This window comes from Cynara cardunculus (assembly GCF_001531365.2).
Source record: "Cynara cardunculus var. scolymus isolate 2C chromosome LG 12, CcrdV1, whole genome shotgun sequence".
In the NCBI taxonomy this organism is placed as follows: Eukaryota; Viridiplantae; Streptophyta; class Magnoliopsida; order Asterales; family Asteraceae; genus Cynara; species Cynara cardunculus.
The window spans coordinates 37,933,874-37,953,858 of NC_037539.1; the positions used below are offsets into that span (position 1 = coordinate 37,933,874).

The 19,985-nt window shown below is 35.5% G+C and overlaps 1 protein-coding gene and 1 pseudogene across 1 annotated transcript; both read right to left on the bottom strand.

The window, feature by feature from the left end:
- Positions 1-1,261: 1,261 nt before the first annotated feature.
- LOC112522733 (zinc finger CCCH domain-containing protein 13) lies at positions 1,262-12,574 on the bottom strand. Its single transcript, XM_025132033.1, has 11 exons — positions 12,267-12,574; positions 9,343-9,453; positions 8,917-8,947; positions 7,947-8,088; positions 7,792-7,848; positions 7,237-7,334; positions 7,058-7,129; positions 6,732-6,937; positions 3,957-4,159; positions 2,328-2,534; positions 1,262-1,447 (listed from the first exon to the last, which is right to left on the bottom strand). The coding sequence occupies exons 1-11, from the start codon at positions 12,397-12,399 to the stop codon at positions 1,385-1,387; spliced, it is 1,323 nt and encodes a 440-aa protein (XP_024987801.1). The 5' UTR covers positions 12,400-12,574; the 3' UTR covers positions 1,262-1,384.
- A 3,624-nt stretch (positions 12,575-16,198) lies between these two features.
- LOC112523901 lies at positions 16,199-18,497 on the bottom strand (annotated as a pseudogene).
- Between the last annotated feature and the right edge of the window lie 1,488 nt (positions 18,498-19,985).

The following is a 19,985-nucleotide window of genomic DNA, read 5'->3' on the forward strand; positions in this document are numbered from 1 at the left end:
GTTGCATCATGCATTGGATCTTTTGGGAAGTTCTTCCCCTTAATAGATGGCAAGAATCTGAATGAAAGGAAAAAGTGTTATAGATATAAATATTTAATTGGGTAAAATATTCCAACCAACTTTTCAGTTTTGATTGAAAAAACCATTCAATTTTTCTTATTTTGAATGATTAAGTTCCTTGTCATTAAAACTTTAAAAAATGGTTTCATACATCATTTTACTCCCAAAAAAGCTGTCTGTAACCGGCTAGAAAGATCTTAAAGTAAAAAAACACAAATCAGTTTTACCGTTCACAAAAATGACATGGCCCCCTCGTTACCCTTGCCGATGTTCGTTCTCCATACCGTCTATCGCCTTCGTTGGGCCCTATCATCACTCTCCCTCTATGGAGTTTAAAACCTTTCTAACCGTTTACAATAGACTTTTTGGGTTAAAAGGATATAGGTAATCAATTTCTAAAAATTCGATGATTTATTTATTTTAAAGAGAGAAAAATCTACAAAAACCCATTGGACTTGTAGATTTTGGATGATTTAGTCATTGAATAGTTTTTTTTTTTTGGACAAACAAATCTTTGAACTTTTAAAAACTCGTTATATACATCCTTTTACCACATGGCCTGGACAATGGGTAATTGAACCACACGGATTGGACGATGGATAATCGAACCACACGGCAAACATGGACCGGTGGGCGATGGCCTGGAATGGTGGCAACGGCCTAGATTGTGGCGACGACGGACTAGACTCAGGGCGGTGGCGATGCTGACAATCTGGTTGGGTTGAGGACAGCGAAGACAAGTGGTGTAGAGCTAGGCTGAGGGACCACAATGGCGGGATCAAGACAAGATTGAGACAGGGAGGTAGCGTGGATAGGGCGAACAGTTTAGATTTAGGATGGTTATTAGGGTTTTTTAGTTCACTTTTTACCTACGATGCAAGTTGCAGGTTATATTTTTGGTATTAGGGACGCATTTAATATGTTTTAAAAAGTCTAGGGATTTATCTGACATTTTTTTAAAAACACTAAGTTCCATTGGTTTTCTTTGGACTTTTCCCTTTAAAAAAATGTTTCGAGAACATGAGAAAGTTTAGTGAGATTTAATTCAAAGAAAAAATTAAGGACTTGATCATTCAAAAAAAATTGTTGAAAAAGACACGAGGATGAAGGGTGAGACTCTGTACTCTACTTTCTTCAAAGGGCTTTGTTCTCCCTTTATCTATATAACTTTAAATGAGATTTTAATCAAATCGTGATAGTATGAAAAGCATACATCATACAAAACCGGTAGTCGAATCTTGATTTTGCAAAGAGCTTCACAAGTGCAGGTTGATGTTGATACAAATAAAGAAAACCAATACAACATGGATGAAGTAACACAAAATTAAACAATATCCACATCCACCATCTCATCATCCACATCTGCATTCTCATCTTTCTCCTTGTACTGCATGCAACATATCCATTTAATATCAGTATTAGTATTAGTATCAGTATCAGCATCAATTTCCATTCCACAACAAATACGTGCAACCTAGCACTCACAAACCCAGTAAAGGATAGGGTCTAGAAGGATAAGATGTATGCAGACTTTTGGCTTGTTATACGGGTTTTGTTACTACATTCTTGATGTTGTACCATCTGATGCATAGTTGAATATGGTTATCAAATTCTCTTTAACTAGGTTCAGAATCCACAACTTTAAAGTAGGAAAATAACTTACTTGATTAAAATCAAATCAATATGCATCTCAAGTTGGATATATCTCTATGGCTCTAATTATAGAATTACTTCAAACTTTCCATCTTTTCATACTCCCTCAATCCCAAAATAAATGCAATAACTTGATGCAAGTATTTGTTTTTTAGTCAAAAAAATTTAAACATCTTCTTTAATACTAACAACAGAAGGAAGTTTATAGACCGAAATCCATGTAATTACTATGTTGTACTAATTTACTAATCGGCAAAATGGCAACACTCGATTTAAACTTTGCCAAAAAAGGGAATTGTTGCATTCCTTTCTCCAAAAGGAATTTGTTGAATCTATTTAAAGATATTAAGATTTTCAATCTAGATCCCCAAGAAGACTGTTTTCACATATACTCTTCTGTTGTGCGTAAAACTCAAGGAGTACTTTCATTTGTTCGCCAATCTTCCTCCACCCCCATGTCATGGAATTGGGACCCACAATGTGAAATGGAGAACAGAAGAAAATTGGCGAAATAAGCTAGTAGTGTAGATCAATTTTAAGCAAAAGATTAATCAACGGTATAATAATAATAATATAACTTTACTGAAAAGCTTTTGGTTCCTAATTTGACTAACCTGTAAGTAAGCTTTTTGCAGAACTGAAGGAGGTGGGGGTGGAGGTGGTGGCGGCGGCAATGGAAGTTGACCCTTCTCTCCTCTCATATAATAAGTTTCTTCTTCCTCAAACTTTTCATCCAGTTCAACCACATCAACGAGTTCGTCAGCTGCATGAGCTGCAATCCCAGTTATTGGGAAATCAAGGCCTGACTTGGAATCTTTTAACTGCATGTTCAAAGTGCATTATTACAGATAGACAAACAGCTCTTTGGGTTCTTAGGAATCAAACCAACAGAGACTAGTTTTCAAATGATGGACTATTTTGATACAACTTTACAGTTTCTATAGAAGTTCTTGTAATAAAAACCATCAGGTCAAGCGTTCTCCATGCAAGAAAGTGAAAATTACACATTTTCATAGTCTTCTAATATTAAATAAAAACTTCTAACACTAGCATTGTTAGGATGTATACTGTCACGATTTTTTTTCCCTCAAACTAGTTGGTGTATGCTAAAACTGGAAACGAAAGAACTTATATTGTAAAATGGTCTATCAAATGGTTCAAAAAGGATGTGAGAAAATTATCATTTTATTAGATAAGCGGTTATATGAAAAAACACCAAAATTTAATCTAAAACTTAACAAATTTGACACCAGTGAGACTCGAACCCAGGCCTTTCGTACAAAGGTAGAAGCATTAACCATCTTAGTCATCAAAGTCTTGTGCTTAAATTTCAGTTTCAGAAACTATATGGTGGCACCCAACAAAATAATACGGTGGCACCCTTCATATACATACTTTTTTCCCCTTACGATTGAACCATGAAGCAGTGGCCCATGCCACCGTATCAATCAATGTAGGTCCGCCCCTGACAGTGCTAAGCCCTCCACCTATATCTGGACCATGACATTATCTTATGGGGTTTTAAGACACAATATTAGTTTTCTGTGATATTATGTGAGCTAAACTCTGTCAAAGGATAGCATAATCTCTGCAGATTTTCAATGCGACAAGGTTCTTTCCTCTCATTGAAGGCTTTTTTCATCCTTCCTGCCTTCTAAAAACATGATTATGTGATTCAGAAACAAAGAGGTAGACACTAGATGAGAACAATGAAAACTTAAATGTACAATGTTAAAAGGTTAGTCTTCTATTATTTTGATGACATTACCAATATGGATTCCATTTATATGGCGCAATGATAAAATTGAAGATGCAACTACGGGTCACATTTACTTCATGCAAGAAGAAACAAAAATGAGTGCCACAAAAAAGAGAATGGAGAATGAATAAAAATGATGTAAAGGAACCTAGATATGCTGTCAAAGATTAAGGGCCATCATTTTCCGCATGTAGTAGGTATTGTAACTGTGGTGGTTGTATTTACGGTGATAGATTTGGTAAAAATGGCCCTCATATGGGGCGGTATAGCTACGCATTTACCTTACTTTCGATCTTAAAAATTAGATAATATAGGCTAGGGGTAAGACAATGTATACTTGGTATTTTAAGCATCTTAGCTGATCTCTACTTGCTCCGGGATAATCAAAATCCTTGGGTGATGGATTATACCAAGGAAGAAAATGTTCAACCATCAGGCAGAAAAGGTAACCTAATTTATATATTAGAAGTACAAGAATGAAAACCTTATCTGCCAAGGGACTGCTGGTGAACATGCTATGCTTAGGCTTGCCTTCATTTAGTAAAGATCTACCATTGCTGATTCCATTTATATCTCTTCCAATTTCCTTGCTGTCTTTGAATTGAGTAAGGTCTGGATCCCATCTAGAATGCTTTTCGAATCTCGCTCTTCCAGTACTAAGCCCTTCTCCTTTTGTTACATTCTCTGCTGCAAAGCAAAATCAAAGATGAAGAATGATGACACAAAAAAGCTTACATCCGAATAGATTGTGATAGAAATTAATGATATCATTTAGACATCTTTAGCACAAATACTTAGCAATGTGATAAAGACATCTGGGGAAAAAATGTAGGCAAAACATGTATTAAGAGACATCAGCAGAAATTCATCTATACTCTCTGTTCTTGATCATCAAACTCTTTCTTTTAACAACTTCAGGATCAAAATAACACTCATCATTATTATGTTATTCGTAATATCCCCGAATGTTTATTTCAGTAGGTTTTAATACTATCCCCTCTATGTTAACGCAAAGATCCAAGGCAAGATGCTTAGTTATGGATATCATCTTAAATATATTGCCATATAACATATAGCAAAAAAAAATTGAAACTATGAATGGATAAAAAACAACAAAAGGATGGAATGAAGTAAATTCACCATTTATATATCACATTTCATCAAATTGTAATAGCAAAATCTTCTATTTCATCTGGAATCATGAATTCTTAAAAGAAGTTGACCATTGAATCTCACAATGTAAGAGAGCTAAATTATTTTGTCATAGACAGTGGCGGATGCACAGTATAGGCATTGGGGGCACAGGCCCCCAACAAGCTAACCCCAAGAAACACCCAAATAAAGCATGTGTGAATAAATAGGCACATTGATTTGAAAGACAAGATGTTGAAAGGTTTAGTTGAAAACATAAGGCATATTGCTGTATCTGTATAAGCTAATATGAATACAAAGTATACTTGAGTTAGGACTTAGGGTACAAGTTAAACAAATACTCGTATGTATCAAAGCTTTATGATGAAGAATTCGTGAAGGCATAAGGTTATAGCCATGGTATTGTAAGGTTACGCTAGGGGATGTAAGGTCATGGTGGGGCACTGTAGTCCATAGGGTTATGCCTGGTTCTCAAAACTCTCTTATCAGAACTTAATGAAAGGCATAGGGTTATGGTGGCCAGTGTGAGGTTATGCCAGCCACCTTAAGGGCCTGATGTTCGTTCAGCTGAACAATCTTTTTGAATGAATTCTCAGGCTATACTGGTCATGTCTGTTCCAGGAAGATCAAGAGAGTTTGTTGAGTTCTTTAGGGTATAATAATTAATCTTTAGTTTGTTGAGTTCATTATGGTCAAGCATCCACAAGAACAATCTTCTAATTTCTCTCCCAAATTTCAAGTAGTTTACTTGTGTCCATATTGCTTGTTTAGTTGTGTTATAAACACGTACACATATCATTGAATTCAAGGACACAGAAGGACCACACCATTTTAATTCCAAACTGCTATAAACTAGGCACATTAGGAGCCAAGTGCCCAAGTGATTCTCGTTTATGTTTACATAAACGAGTTGTGTAATTGCCAAGTCTTAGCAAACAAGTTTTCAAGAATGTGAGAACATTTTGTGAAAAGTGTTTAAAAAATGTTTCTGGACTTCTTCTAAGCCAATATAGACTTCTGAACTTGCTATGTCTTATTTTGTCGTTTCCCTGAATCAGCTATTTTTCTGTCCACCAGCATTTTTCAAAGCAAGGACTTCCGGATTTTCATCCCAGATTTTGTCGTTTCTACAACAGCTTTCTGTCTGGTTCAAATGACTACTTTAGAAAGTTCAGATTTCCAGACTTCCTGATATTGCCTGACAGATTTTCAACTTTGGCCATAAAAGGATATCTGAATCTCAATTTGGAAGGCCACACACAAAATTTCCCAAAAGCTTAAAATGTGACCTTTTGTGTGAGACAAGGAAGAAAAACCCGTTGTTTTGCGAAAATGAATTTGGCAATTTACATTTGTTTGTCACACAGCAATGATAATCACTTGAGCATACATGTATTTTTCGGGTAAGTGACTTAGTCTTAAGGCAGATCACTAATTTTGTTGGTGATGAATCACCAACTTCCAGTAAAATTTGTGGGACTGCCCTACATTTTATCGATTGTGTATCCACCATTTAAGGATCACGGTCTTCCAGTAATTCGCCTCCCGTGATGGGTCTCAACTAGGACAAAGGGTCCAAACCACTATACATATTTGTGTCAATTCTTCCTCTCAAACCCTTTATTTTCTGCACTTGTAGTTGAATTGATTTTGTGTTCTGTCAGCTGTTTTACATATATGCAAAATGTAAAAACTTACAACAATCATAAAAACTGGTTACAACCCCCCCCCCCCCCAAAAGGGGCGGGCATCTAGGTTATCTGACAGCCTGTGAATCTAAGGAAGCCGTTGGAAAGAAGATTGGAGCATTTCCTTCTAAGTGGTGCAACATATGTAACAGGGAGCCGTTAATTCGCTGTTTTTGTACTGTATTGCAAATTAAAGTAATTAATACACCATTAAGTACCAACTGGCATTTGCTTTCGAATGTTAGGCTGAAAGAAGTAAACCTTTGTTGTGCTTTTGTGTGTATGGTTGTGAAGTTGACAAGGTGTCTATTCTACAAAGTTATCGAGATAACCAAGTATTGGTTTGAAGCAGGCACTAGATCAATTTCCTTGAATTGAGTTGTGTTTGCCTCATACAATTTTCAATAACCAATAAGTACCTTGTTTTAGATCTTCATACGCTCTTACCCGCAACCTTTTCTTGCTTGGAGAAGCATCATTATGTTGCTTAATTCTTGGGCCCGTTAAATGATTACCCAACATCTCTTCTTCACTCAATATATTAATGTTGACATCCTCTTCATTAGTGGCAGTTCTGACATCCGAACCAAGATGTTCCCCAAGCTTTTGGAGACGAGCTTCTGACCTACATATTGCAGAACTTGTTAACTGGATAAAGAGGAACTAAAAAAGAAACTACCCCAAATAAGGTTAAAAGAAAAAGCCAAAAGATACATAACCAGAGAACATAGAAACAGAAACTTGCCTCTTCAATTCGTCTTGTATCTTTGAATGATGATTATATGCCTTGACAAACTTCCGAATTTTAGAGGAGATTCTAACATAAAAAAAGTATAAGGCATATAAGAAAGAGGGGGTAAAATAAATGAAAGAACACATCAAAGGTAACAAGAAGATTTGGCAAGTAAAAGATTATCAAGATACCTTTTATATTCATCTTTCTCTGAGGACAATTGCATCTCAAGCTCGTTAATTTTAGAATTTAGACTATCTGCTTCTTGCACCCTTTCTTCCAAATAGATCTATGCACCATTCCGTAAATTAAAGTGTAGGATCAAAAGGAAGTACAAATCCCAATAAAAGTACAGCATGCATATATGACAGAGGCAGCTTAAAATACAAGTGAAATTGACATGATTCTTAAATGAAGGTAGTGTGATTGAATTTGAGAAACAGTGCTACCTTCCAGCCATTATTATTAATTGTACATAGCAATGAAGAGATGATCCATGGAACAATCATCTCGTAAAAAATAAAAGAACGCTATTTCAATAAAAGTTAAAAAAATAAAAGAACGCTATTTCAAAAAAAGTAAAAATAAAATAAAAGAACGCTATTTCAAAAAAAGTTAAAAAAAATAAAAGAACTATCAGGATATATCAAATGCTCTAGCACGGGATTCCATATTTATATAAATGATGATGTTGATCAATCATTATTGTTCTAGTTAGCCACGAAACTAGAAGATAAAAAACTAACCTCGAGATGTTGCTTGTCATCTTCCAGCATATCCACTTCCGATTTCAGTTGTTTCAACTGCACAAAATTTTAAAAGGGGACACAGAGGAGATTAAAGCAGACATGATCTGTGACAATTTTTCGGTAAATATAGATTTTCGGAGAAAAAATCAAACCTGCTCGTCATGAGCATTCTTGAATTCTAAGGATGTGGGTTTTCTGTCCTTGGCTTGATCTTTGGCCCCATCTGACATTCTCAAGCTTCCTGAGAAATCACTTTCACCATCAAACTGCTGTCTCTTTTTGTGATTCCAGTCACTAAAACATGCATAAAAGCACAAAGTTAAGAAGGAATGATAATGAGATGGGAAAAGAAACGAAGGAAATCAACAAGATTTTACACGAATAAAAAACAAAATTAGCTTTAGTAAAGAGGTTCAAATCGAACACAACCCAGAAAAAACTATATGTTCTCAGTAATTGCAGAAGCAGCTCTGACAAGCTGAATCAGAAAATGTTATGGAATTCTTATCAACCACCTAATGCCTCGTGTATTGATCATAAAAGGTCATAGTAACATGCACGTGAAGAAAAAATGGTGATTATTTGAATTCAAGGCATTAACTAAAGCGAATCTAGGTGTGGAGACAGCCTGCATTTGTCATATAACATTCATCATCACTAATTAAAAATGCAACAAAACAGAACGAAGCCACAAAATGCTCCAGATCAATCACCTCCTGAAAGGATTCCCTGATATTATAAAGGGATAAAGATGCAACACAACACCTACTCTATAAGTAAGATAAATCAGACATCTTATAGACCATTCTCAATCAGATAAAGCTTGGAAGTAAATGGAATTGCAAGAAATCATGCATCAAGTGAGACAAGCTTGATGTGCTGAAATTAAGTGACCTGTTACTGTTAAAAGTTGAACTCAGTTCCACATTACTCTGTGGAAAGAGGCTGAAGTATGCTTTAAAGAATATCCATCTTAACATCTAAATTAATCTCCCAAGCCATTAAAGCAACAATATTTAAAGAGGACCACAAAATCATATTTCAACTACCTGATTAGTCATAAAATGATAAACGCAAAAGAGAAAAGGAAAACTGAAGGACTCAACCACCAAAGAAACATACCTATTTTTCCCAGACCTTGGAGAATCATGTCCTGCATAATAACAGAAATTTCACTAAGAAAAAATGTTCAAAGTGCAACATAGAAATGGCGTGCATGTGACTCTTATATGAGATGGGCAAAGAAGATGACAACGGAATATAGAATGGCATCTTTAGCATCAAACACGTCCTCATAACCACATGGACCGGAAAGAGAATCTCTCATTAGAGATTCGCATCCTCGTACATTTATCAGAATGAGTATGCCATGTTCATAACTGAGAAACATTGAAACAATGGAATATCAAGGGTGGATAGTCGCTACTTCCCAGAACATAACAGGCTAGCAGAGTTGTTGTAGCCTAATACATAACCAATTGAAAGGAATATATATATATATATATATATATATATATATAAGTCAAGTGTATGGCTGGAGTTTCTGACCACGAAATGGGCGTCGATCTGTTGCATCTGTGTCAAGGAAGTTTCTCCGAGATGGAGAATGCCGTCTGCCTAGCTTATCTCTTAAATCACTACCATGATAGTCCCGTCTCCCTGCAACACATACAGAGTGTTTCAGTTGGTTGGGTACCATCATCTACCTAATTCAAGATTATGAAAACCAGAGACAATATACGACGACAAAGCTAGGCCTTACCATGTGCAGAAAAACATCAGTAACAAAATAATGAACAGTTAAAGTGCCTTCTTTTGAGTTCCGAAGGGGCCATAGGGCATAGATATTATAGCTCTCATATAAAGAAAAGATAAGGATATAGACATATTTGAGCTACAGCACTCAGAAAACCTTCGTGTCTGGATGCACAACTGATTATAGAATATAAATCCTTTCTTCTTGAGAAATATGAACTGAATATTCCAGTTTTCCTCTTGATGTCATTCAATAGTATATTAGTCCATCCTGCATTCAATATATCAACTGGAAAGACCTTCCATTGAATTGATTCCTTGCAATATCTTGTTAATAAATGTAGCAGACCGAAGAGAGTAGCACATGCTCCACGAGTACAGAAGAGAAAAGACAAAAGATTTTGGATGCTTGAACAACTGCATGATACCATATAATGAAACATTTGTGGCATCCACAAAGTCCTACTTCTGATGATTCAGATGATACAGTTGTTTGAAAGATGAATAAGTGCAAACCAAGAAGCAGAAACAACAGCACAAGCAGCAATAAGACAAGCCAACCAGAATCACTTCTTCTGCTAAAAGCATGATAAGCTTGTCAGATCTTATGCCATGAAGACTGATGATGGGATACACAAACTGCTTATAGGATAATGTGTCCCAATGTGAAACTTGATGATCATCTCCTGTCAATCAAATATTTATCGGGGCTTCCCTCATGCATAAGACAGGAAGAAACCGCAGATAAAAGAACCAAATAGAAGTCCTAAACTGTGTCAAGGATGAAAAAGCCTCTCGAGGAATATCCACCTCACAGGCATGAGCCCAGTGGAGTAGGTCAGATATCGCGTACCAAATGCAGATTGCTAGATCTTCATTTATGGAAAATATTTGAACAACCTTATTTGATCATAACAAATGATAGAAGATTGAAATGCAATATGATAATCAAACATTACACTATCAAATTCTCATATCATAAATGGAAGCAAATTCAATAGCAGCAGGTGATCTTGAAGTATCCTCCTTAGCAAAATTTCATAGCTCAGCACCCTTCTAACAAATACAAGGTTGAACTTGGTGCACCAAGTTAAGTGCGTTGCAAAAAACACTTCAAGTTGAAACTGGTAAACCAAACAGAACCACACCAGACCGCAACCGAGTATGCCCGGTTTAGTTCTTGATTCTATGAATTTTGAGGAACCGTTCCTTGGCTTGTCAGGTTCGTCAACGGTTAAAAATGAGCAAAACAGGCTTGATTCTATGAATTTTGAAGAACCGTTCCTCGGCTTGTCAGGTTCGTCAACGTTAAATATGAGCAAAACAGGAACCAAAGTGGTTTTTACTTCTTTTGTTGACAGAAGTCCAAAATGACATCACTTTGTGTCTTCATCTAGATTGCAGTTATTGTATGAACTTTTTATAGACATTGGGATTCAAGTGTTTGGTTGTTGCTCTATTATTTGCATTGGTTTTGCGACATTACAAAAAAATAGATATGAACCTGGATGTGGACCTCAAGTCGACTTCCAAAGACTTGGCATTTCAAGCTTTTATTAGTAGGATTATTATTCTTTCTTAATTGTTTATTTACCATTTTTTTAGTAGAAGTCATGTCCTTTTAAGGAAGTCATGAGTAGGATACAGTAGTATTAGGAGAGTGGGTTAGTTTTAGAATTTGCTTCATTCATATAAGTATTGTACTTCTGTTTTTATGAAAGAAATTAAGCAAAAAACTGTTTCATTCTTCTTCTCTTGAGCTTCAGCTTTTCTTGGAGATTGACCATCTTGAATCTGTCTCTATCAAATGATTTGAATATTGGTCCCAATAACTCTCGATCTTTATTTTCTATTTCCAAGTTTAATTGACACATGTTGCACAAACAAGATAAATATGTAATGGGAGAAATGTTAAAAACCGTTTTTAGTTAACAAGTATCCAAACTATTAAGCAATCTGGTTCAAAATGAACCAACTCTAAGCCGGTACCAAACCTGTGAGGTTCGGTTTTGCTTTGAATCAATGACAAGCCTACACCAAAGTTTACTTGGCTCCGCAAGGGTTAGGAATGGAAGTTGTATACCCAGCCTTTCCATAGAACTTTTGCAAAGACAAAGAAGTAACCTTACTGGCTTCTCCAAGGCTCGCACCTTCTACAAATGGGTGGTTTTAACTCGGCAAACAGTGCATACATAGGACATTAGGCATTTACCCAAGTGAAGAAAATGAGCAAAGAAAGGATAACTTATATGTTTTCAATCCCTATTCTTTAATCCCTTCAATAATTTATAGCTACTAATGAAAACGACTCCATTTTGATTGAAATAGTATTCAGCATGCTTAATTCTTTTCTTTTGTTTCTAGGACTCAACTTAGCATACATATTCCAATTAATCATGCATTGCTCCAAAATAGCGGCTTCCTAATTCCCATAATTCAACTGATTATCAACTCATTATAATGTCCAAATCCCACCTCAAGCATAAACAGAAGAGGGAGGTTAGCCTTTGATTGACTATGGTTGAGGTGGGATTCGGACATCATACGTATTTCGATGTTCGCCTGCGGAACTTCTAGCACAGTCATCACTCATCAATTTCAACAAAAAGTTTGGAACATGTTATGAATTCCAAAAACATAAGAGTGATGCTTATTTAAATTAAATCGCGCGACAAAGAAGATGTAAAGGATCAGAGTGTGTAAAATTAAGTAGATACCATTGAAGGAGGAAGAAGTATTAAATCGACGGAGCTCAGCATCGCCATGAGCAAAAGAGCAGGTCTGACGAGGGCAATGACCCTTTTTATAGAGTACGCAGAGCCTTGTTTTGTAGAGCTTGCGTTCCACCATTGTTAATTTGATGACATGTAATCGTGTAGAGAGGAAGAGGGAGAGATTACCAGTAATAAGCTTCCCAATTATTCCATGCCAATCCAACCTAATTCTGTTTTTCTCACACTATACAAACCTGTAACACCCCATTTTCGAGGTTTGAGACCGAGACCCGAAGGGTGTTGTAGGACGATCTCAGACGGGTAAAGGTTGTAAATTGGGATTCGCTTATTTGAAAACTTTTTATTACTTTGGCACCTATACAAATTGTTTACCCAAACATTCAAAAGTGTTTATTATCGATGACACACCAGAATAAGTCAATAAGTTGTTTTTATAAGCAATCCCAAATACCCCTAACGGAGAGAAAGTGAACCGACGAAAGTAAACATTTTAAAATTTATTAGTTCTTTGCTCGCTTAATGTGGCGGGACGTCAAATTTTATTGTGAATAGAGAAATTGACACCTCAAAGGTACTCGACGTATCTCACTCAAAATCAGGACCCAAGTGATATAAAGGCTACACACATCTAATGCGGGACTTAACTTCAAGCCGTTTACTTAAACGTTTACCTGATAGGTGTTTACTGGTAAGATTCAACACTCAAAACTTACTTTAGCAAGATGTAAAATCTCGTCAAAATCATTCAAATTGTAATTTAGAACTTCTCAAAATGTCAGTCTACTTGTGCAACTGCAACCATTTGTAAAATAAGTGAGATTTTAAACTTAACAAAACAAATAAATCTATGCATTTTAGGGGGTGTTTGGGATTGTTTATTTGAAACAAGTTATGCTTTTCTACAAAAGTGTTTATCAACTTATTATTAGTTAGAAGGGTTTAACTTCTTCAAAAACTTCTTATCACCACTGGTATAAGTTGTTTATCCAAACACTCAAAAGTGTTTATTACCGGTGTCACATTGAAATAAGTCAATAAGTTGTTTTTATAAGCAAATTCCAAACACCCCCTTATTGTCCTATAAATTATAATCACAATCAAGGATAATATCGCAAGTCAATGCAACGGTAATACACTATAGCAACTAACATTTTAATTAATACGTAATTACAAGTGAAAAATAAATGTTTTTCCAAAACATGATTTAATTGATTTGGATTGAAGATCCAAATATCCTCATACAAAATTCCTTATTAGAACCACAAGGGTGGTGTCTCATTAGTTTGAGCTTGTCTTCAAAGATCAAAAGTACCAGGAGGTCCTAGGTTTAAATCCAAGGAGGAATAAAAATCTCCTTGTGGCCACAGAGGTTCAAATGTGATGGCTCCGGGCTATCTGCAAAGCAGGTGGTCGTCCTGGGATTAGTCGGCTCACATAGCGTATTGAATATCCAGGTTAATAAAAAAATCCTTATTAGTAACAATATAAAGCAATTTACATATCCACTATAAATATTCCTTTCCAGAGAGACTTGCATTGCATGGAGTATGTTGCTTATCAAGTTGTGCTTCCGGTCAACAATTCATCTAATCAGCTCCATAGTCATCAAACTGTGATCTTGATATCATTTCTTGCTCTTAATAGCACTAGAAGCAAAGTTAATGCTCTTTTATGAAAAGTTCCATCAAGTAGAAAAGCTCAAAAATACAAATGTACCATTTCATTGATTAAATAAAAAAAATTGACAACTTACTGTTCTACATCTTTTTAGGTGCCAAATTCTACATTTACAGAGATTGAAAAAGCATATAACCGAAGTTTACAAAAGAGCTTAAACCAAATTGCTAACAACAGAAAAAATACCATAAAAATTAAAATAAGTAATAGATTCCCTGAAAATAAAAAGGTTAGAGATGATGTTTCTATAGCTTGATATGAATCCAGTTTCATAAGCTGTATCTTCATCGTTTGATCCAGATCCAGTTACTTGTTTGAAAAGTCAAGAAACATATTGTTAAAATATTAGATCTATAGAAACATGGTTATCAACATCAACGATATGAGAAATTATATACAAAAACTCAAATCATAAAATCTTAAGCTTGTGGAATCAAGAAACCGATCCTCTCCAAAGTCCAAACCGTCCATCAACACCTGGACACGTGCACCTTACATCGCAATTAAAGAACAGACTTAAAATCATGACCACTTATATCGATCATTGCATTATAAGTCTCCTGTTACAAAAAAAAAGTCAAGAAAAAAATAGTTGGCATTTTAGAATTTAGACTACTACATAATATGCAAACCTTATTTACCCACTAATGTCAATGAACATCTTGATTGTATATGCTTTTTGTTCATTTGTCAAAAACAAATTGTTTTACAATTAGTTTCACAAACCCACATGTTCATGAAAGAAATGATACCTCTACGAACTTTTGCATTGTGATGAGATGTATGCTGAAGAAGCTCTTTTAAAGTCAAACCTTTTTGCTCACAGATGAGACGACCTTATCTGATGACACACTTTGTTCTGGCAATATGATTGTTGCACATAACATGTTGAGATGTCAAACACACTATGAGTCGTTATCATTCTCTTAAGGGACTGATCTAGAAAGGGGAAAAGAAGGGGAATAACAGAACCTCGGTCATCATCATCGAAGATAGTTTTGTCACATTCTACTTCTAACTAATATATAACTTCCTTATAATATATAGCTTCCTTATAATACTAACATCAACAGGTGTATTTGGAAGTATCACAACACTATTTGTGCCCAAAGATGGCATAATATATTATGTGGTTGGTAACCAACCATTTATTACTTGATTTATGAAATTCATAGTAATAGAGATATGTGTCCCACAGAGACATAATATGCAACTTGCTATCTCGTAACCTGGCATGCAAGATTTGCCTCTGTGGAAAGGACAATTCATTTACATTGACATGACAATCCAACTAATTACATAGGCAAAATCCATGTTCTATGTAATTGAAGGAGGTTGACTTCCTTTCTTCTCATGGTACAATACTCATCCTGTCAAGCTTTCTTTCTCCTCGGACCACAGAAACAACATGTCTACGGAGGGATATAGGTAGGCTGCCCTGTCACACTTAAGGCATTGCTTTTACATCTTAATGTCAAGTTATTTGTATGGATATTTTGCTCGAGAGCTTGACGATTTTATGAAACAGGTCCAAGTAGCTCAACTCAAGTGGTTACAATAAATGAATAAAAAAACATGTGTGCCAATGTGGATTCCCCATATGTAAGCCACACTTTTATAGCTCAGCAATATAGCAGCATTTTGTGTAGTTCAAGATGACCTATCATTATTTTTAACAACTATAACAAATATACCATGACTCGTTAATCCAAATAAATATAAGATTAAAGCATGAGGGAATGGACAAACTGACCTGAAGGGTGTAGATCATCTCAATTGTAAATGATGGGCTATGTTAGTTAATCTGATAATAATTAGATGGAAATGATAATAATGGTTGATATACTAGTTAGAGTATATTTATGCAATTGATTAAAAAAATTGTTGACAAATGTAACCAAAAAACTATGGAAGTTCTCCAATAGCTTGTCTATTTTGAGCCAAAAGATCAACATGAAAATTTTCTTTTTGTGGCAAACTGCAGTTTTACGATATGGCGAACAAGATGATCCTATTTACATCTTCAAACTTGAATGTCTAGAAAGGGCCAGTGTGTGCATATGAAATAATGAATTGTGATTGTTTCTTTAGAGAGATGCAAATTTATAGACAAGGAATAAGGGAAAAAATCCAGAAGGGTGTTTTAAATAATAATCAAAGTTTATTATGGCAGAAAATGAGATCAAACAAGCTCATAGAAAGCTTATAGGAAGCTAAAATATCAAATGTGAACTTTATCATATGCTGAAGCATATCACGTCGAGAAATAGTGCATTCATCTGCCTCTCGTCGACAGTTAAATTGGCTGATACAGTAGTTGCATTTGTGTCTGTTCTGGTGGCTGCTTAAACAACAATTTCTGAAACCAAATCCTAATAATCAGGACATGGTAGACATAAGAATAGAGAGTAATAATCATAACTTGAGCAGGGCTAGAAACATAAAAATACATGCCTGTATAGACGAAAAGATCTTCTCCAAATCTTTAGCAAATGCCCTAGTCCACATCCACGTTTGTAGCACCCGTGTCAATCAAGGCAGAGGCCATTGACTCATATTCTTCAGTTGCAAGTGAACCCGAAAACATTTCCATAGCACTCCATGTTTTTGGTGATATCAGTCCCACAATTCCTACAACTCATAAATTATGGTTCAGGTGATGTAGCCTATTGTCTAATTGCAAGTTTGTGTAATAGAAGCAATACTTATAATATGCACCCACAAAGCCATTAAATGGCAAGCCCAGTGTATAAATACCTACTAAAATCAAGAAACCCAATACGACCATCACGTAATACCCATAAGTTACCAGCATGTACATCTGCATGGAAAGTTTCACATGCCTTTAAACTACCAAACCTGCAGAAAATTATCACAAAAAAGCTCATTAAATTTCAAATATAAGTCCAACACAACACGGAACAACCATGGTATAGGGGGAATGAGTTAATGAAATCTTAGCCATACCATACGTTAAGGGCAGTTACAAGACTGGTCTTTAGGCTTGAAACAAGAGAGCTTATTGAGTCCAAGCCAGTAAGAGGAACTCTCTATAGCCTCTCCATTGTCAGAACTCGCTTGGTACTGCATTCTGGATACACTTTTGGAGTTGTGGCTTGCCTAGTAAGCTCCATTGACTCCAGGTATATTTTGAAGGACTCCATGTTCGATGCCTCTTTCTTGAAGTCCACTTCCTCAAGCATTGATGCTCTTATGTCATTGACAATGACAACCTACCAAAGGGATTCAGGAATTACAACGAATTCTTTAAAACCACCCTATTTCTATGTAGAAATGTCCACATCATACTAGTGACGCACAACTCACTTCAGGATTAAAGAACTCTATAATGCGAGCAATTGATAAAGAATATTGCACTTTCAGATATCGTGATCTGAAAGTGCAATATTCTTTATCAGAAATTTTGTTTAACATTTTGGAAAATGTGATCTGTAAATGAAGTTCATATTTGCTACTAATACATCTTCAATTCCAGGCTTCAAGACTTTTATTACTACTTCTGCTTGTGACCCTTTAAGCCTAGCTGCATGTACCTAGAGATCACATTTTCCAAAATGTTAAACAAAATTTATGATAAAGAATACTGCACTTTCATATCACGATATCGACCTATGTTATTGAAGTTGAGGCAATTGGTGTAGGATCAACATACTCATCGATGCTATCTATTGTGCTCGAGAGTTCCTCGCGCATGATACTCTTCATCTCATCAAAAGGAAGAACTGGAGCTCTGTCAAAACAAAATTGAAATTCTTGCACATATTCTGCTGGAAACAATGTGGGAGTTGATGCTATGAACTATAAATTAGAAAGACTCCTTTAGAAATAGAATCTTTTAAGTTTTTCTTTCACTGAAAATATGAAACAGGGAAGTAAGTTGAGAACTTGAGATAGTAGCCAAAAGAAGAGTACAAGAAACATGTAACAATGGAAGTGAAAATGATGTTTTGGGACAAATCCTCCAACCTAATTCGTTTGCTTGAGTAGAAAGAAACAACAAAAACCATAAAAAAACGAAAATATACAGCAAAAAGAAGAGCAAAAAAAGAACAGAGGTGATATTCTAGACATCTAAATGGGATACAAAGAGCTCTAAATAATAGATCAATTGATTGTGCCCTGGTACTATAAAATCATTTGATGTACTAAAGACATGCTATTTTACTTATATTTGGCTGGTTTATTGCATATATAAAAACAAATCCCGAGTGTCCATTATCAAACTACAAATGCTTCAATTCAACCGAATTGTAATCTTACAACGAAGAGGTAAAAGCACATTCACACACACATTCAACAAAATTTTAGGAAAGTAAAGTAATCTTACGCATGAGCAACGGTCTCGAGTTCCAAGAAATGATCTTCGCAGCCATAACCAGTAATTTCGAGCTCAGGACCAAGCCTAATAACAACACCAACTTCTTTAGCACTAATCTTCGACTCCTTATTGTTCTTCAAATTGCAATCGAAATCCATTTCCCATTGATTGCACGTATCCACCTTCAGCAATCTCATCTTCGTAATAGTTGCCTCGATATTTTATACAAACAAACATATATCAAGACCGCGTAAAGAAAGAGTTAATAGGCAACAAAAGGAAAGCACCAAAAAAGGGGTTTAATTTGGTGAAAAAAGAGAAAGAATTGTGTTCAAGAGGGTGGAGTATAAGAAGAATTTGTAGGAATCAAACAAGAAGAAGAGGTGTTGAAAGTCCAACCTTTGGCAAGTCGAAGTCGAGGTTATCGTCACAAATGGGCAGAGTTATCCCTTCCAGGAAATTGGAACGAAATACCCTCCATGGGGAACCAAAAGAACATTTCATGTGTGAACCAAAAGAAAATTTCATGTGTGAACCAAAAGAAGCATATGGTGAGTTCTTTAATGTATTCAGAACCATGGGATTGTCAATAAAAAGATTCAAGAAACCTACCCTGCAACAAACCTTGAAGTCGATCCTTTTTGGTGATTATTTGATGCCTCATGGATGTGGTTGAACCAGAAACCAGTTGACCATGTTGATGTTTGTTTCTTGAACTTCAACCTTTTGATGACTTTAGTATTTGGCAAAGACATTTTGGAGGGGGATTAATCCTCTAGTTTGAATTTTGAAAGTCGAGTAGACTTTTGGAAATGCAAATATAGGTCTTTGAATAGGAACAATCATAAGAAAAGGAAAAAAGCTCCTGCAATGGTAAAAAGATAAAGTTTTAGCTGAGAGAACTTATAAACTTGCCAATCACCAAAAGGCAAGGTCTAAACATTTGTTGATATCAATTCTAAAATTGACAAAATAGAGAACCATAAGAGGTTTGTTGCATACATGAGTGGGCTTAGAAATTAGAATACATTTTTTATAATTCTAAATATACTTCCTCATGGGATCCACAGATAATCTGGTACATGGTTCATGGTTCATACAAAAAAAACCCAATGATTTTTTATTATTTCTAAACAGTCAAGAGTCGAGGCGAGAAAATTGTACTTAACAAATTGTAGCATGGTTATGCCCGAGAATCCCACAAAATACCAGCCATTTCTAGAGGGCCTATGATAATAAAATGATGAAGACGATCATTAGAACAATATAATTTTCGTGTTGTTAGAAATGAGATCAAGTTCATAGTTCACAAGGAGAACCACCTGATAACAATCTAGCATTTCGACCTCGTGCACAGGCAGCATCACTGGATCCCCATATTAACCAATTTACTACCACATCCTGTGCACACAAACCCATCAAGACAACAACAAAAAAGAACTTCTAGCTTTCATCTTTGATAGCAAACGCATCATTTCAAGTGGTCTGGTTTGACCATTTGAAAAGTTCCCAAACCACCATTTGCGGTCTGGTTTATTAGAAGGGGTTAGACCACAAACACCCTTAATTTCAACATGGTATTTTGACAATTTTCATTTGCATATCTATCAAAAAATCAATTAAGAAACAAAAAATGTATCATTAGAATATGTAAAAGCATCACGTGGAATCAGACAAAACTACAC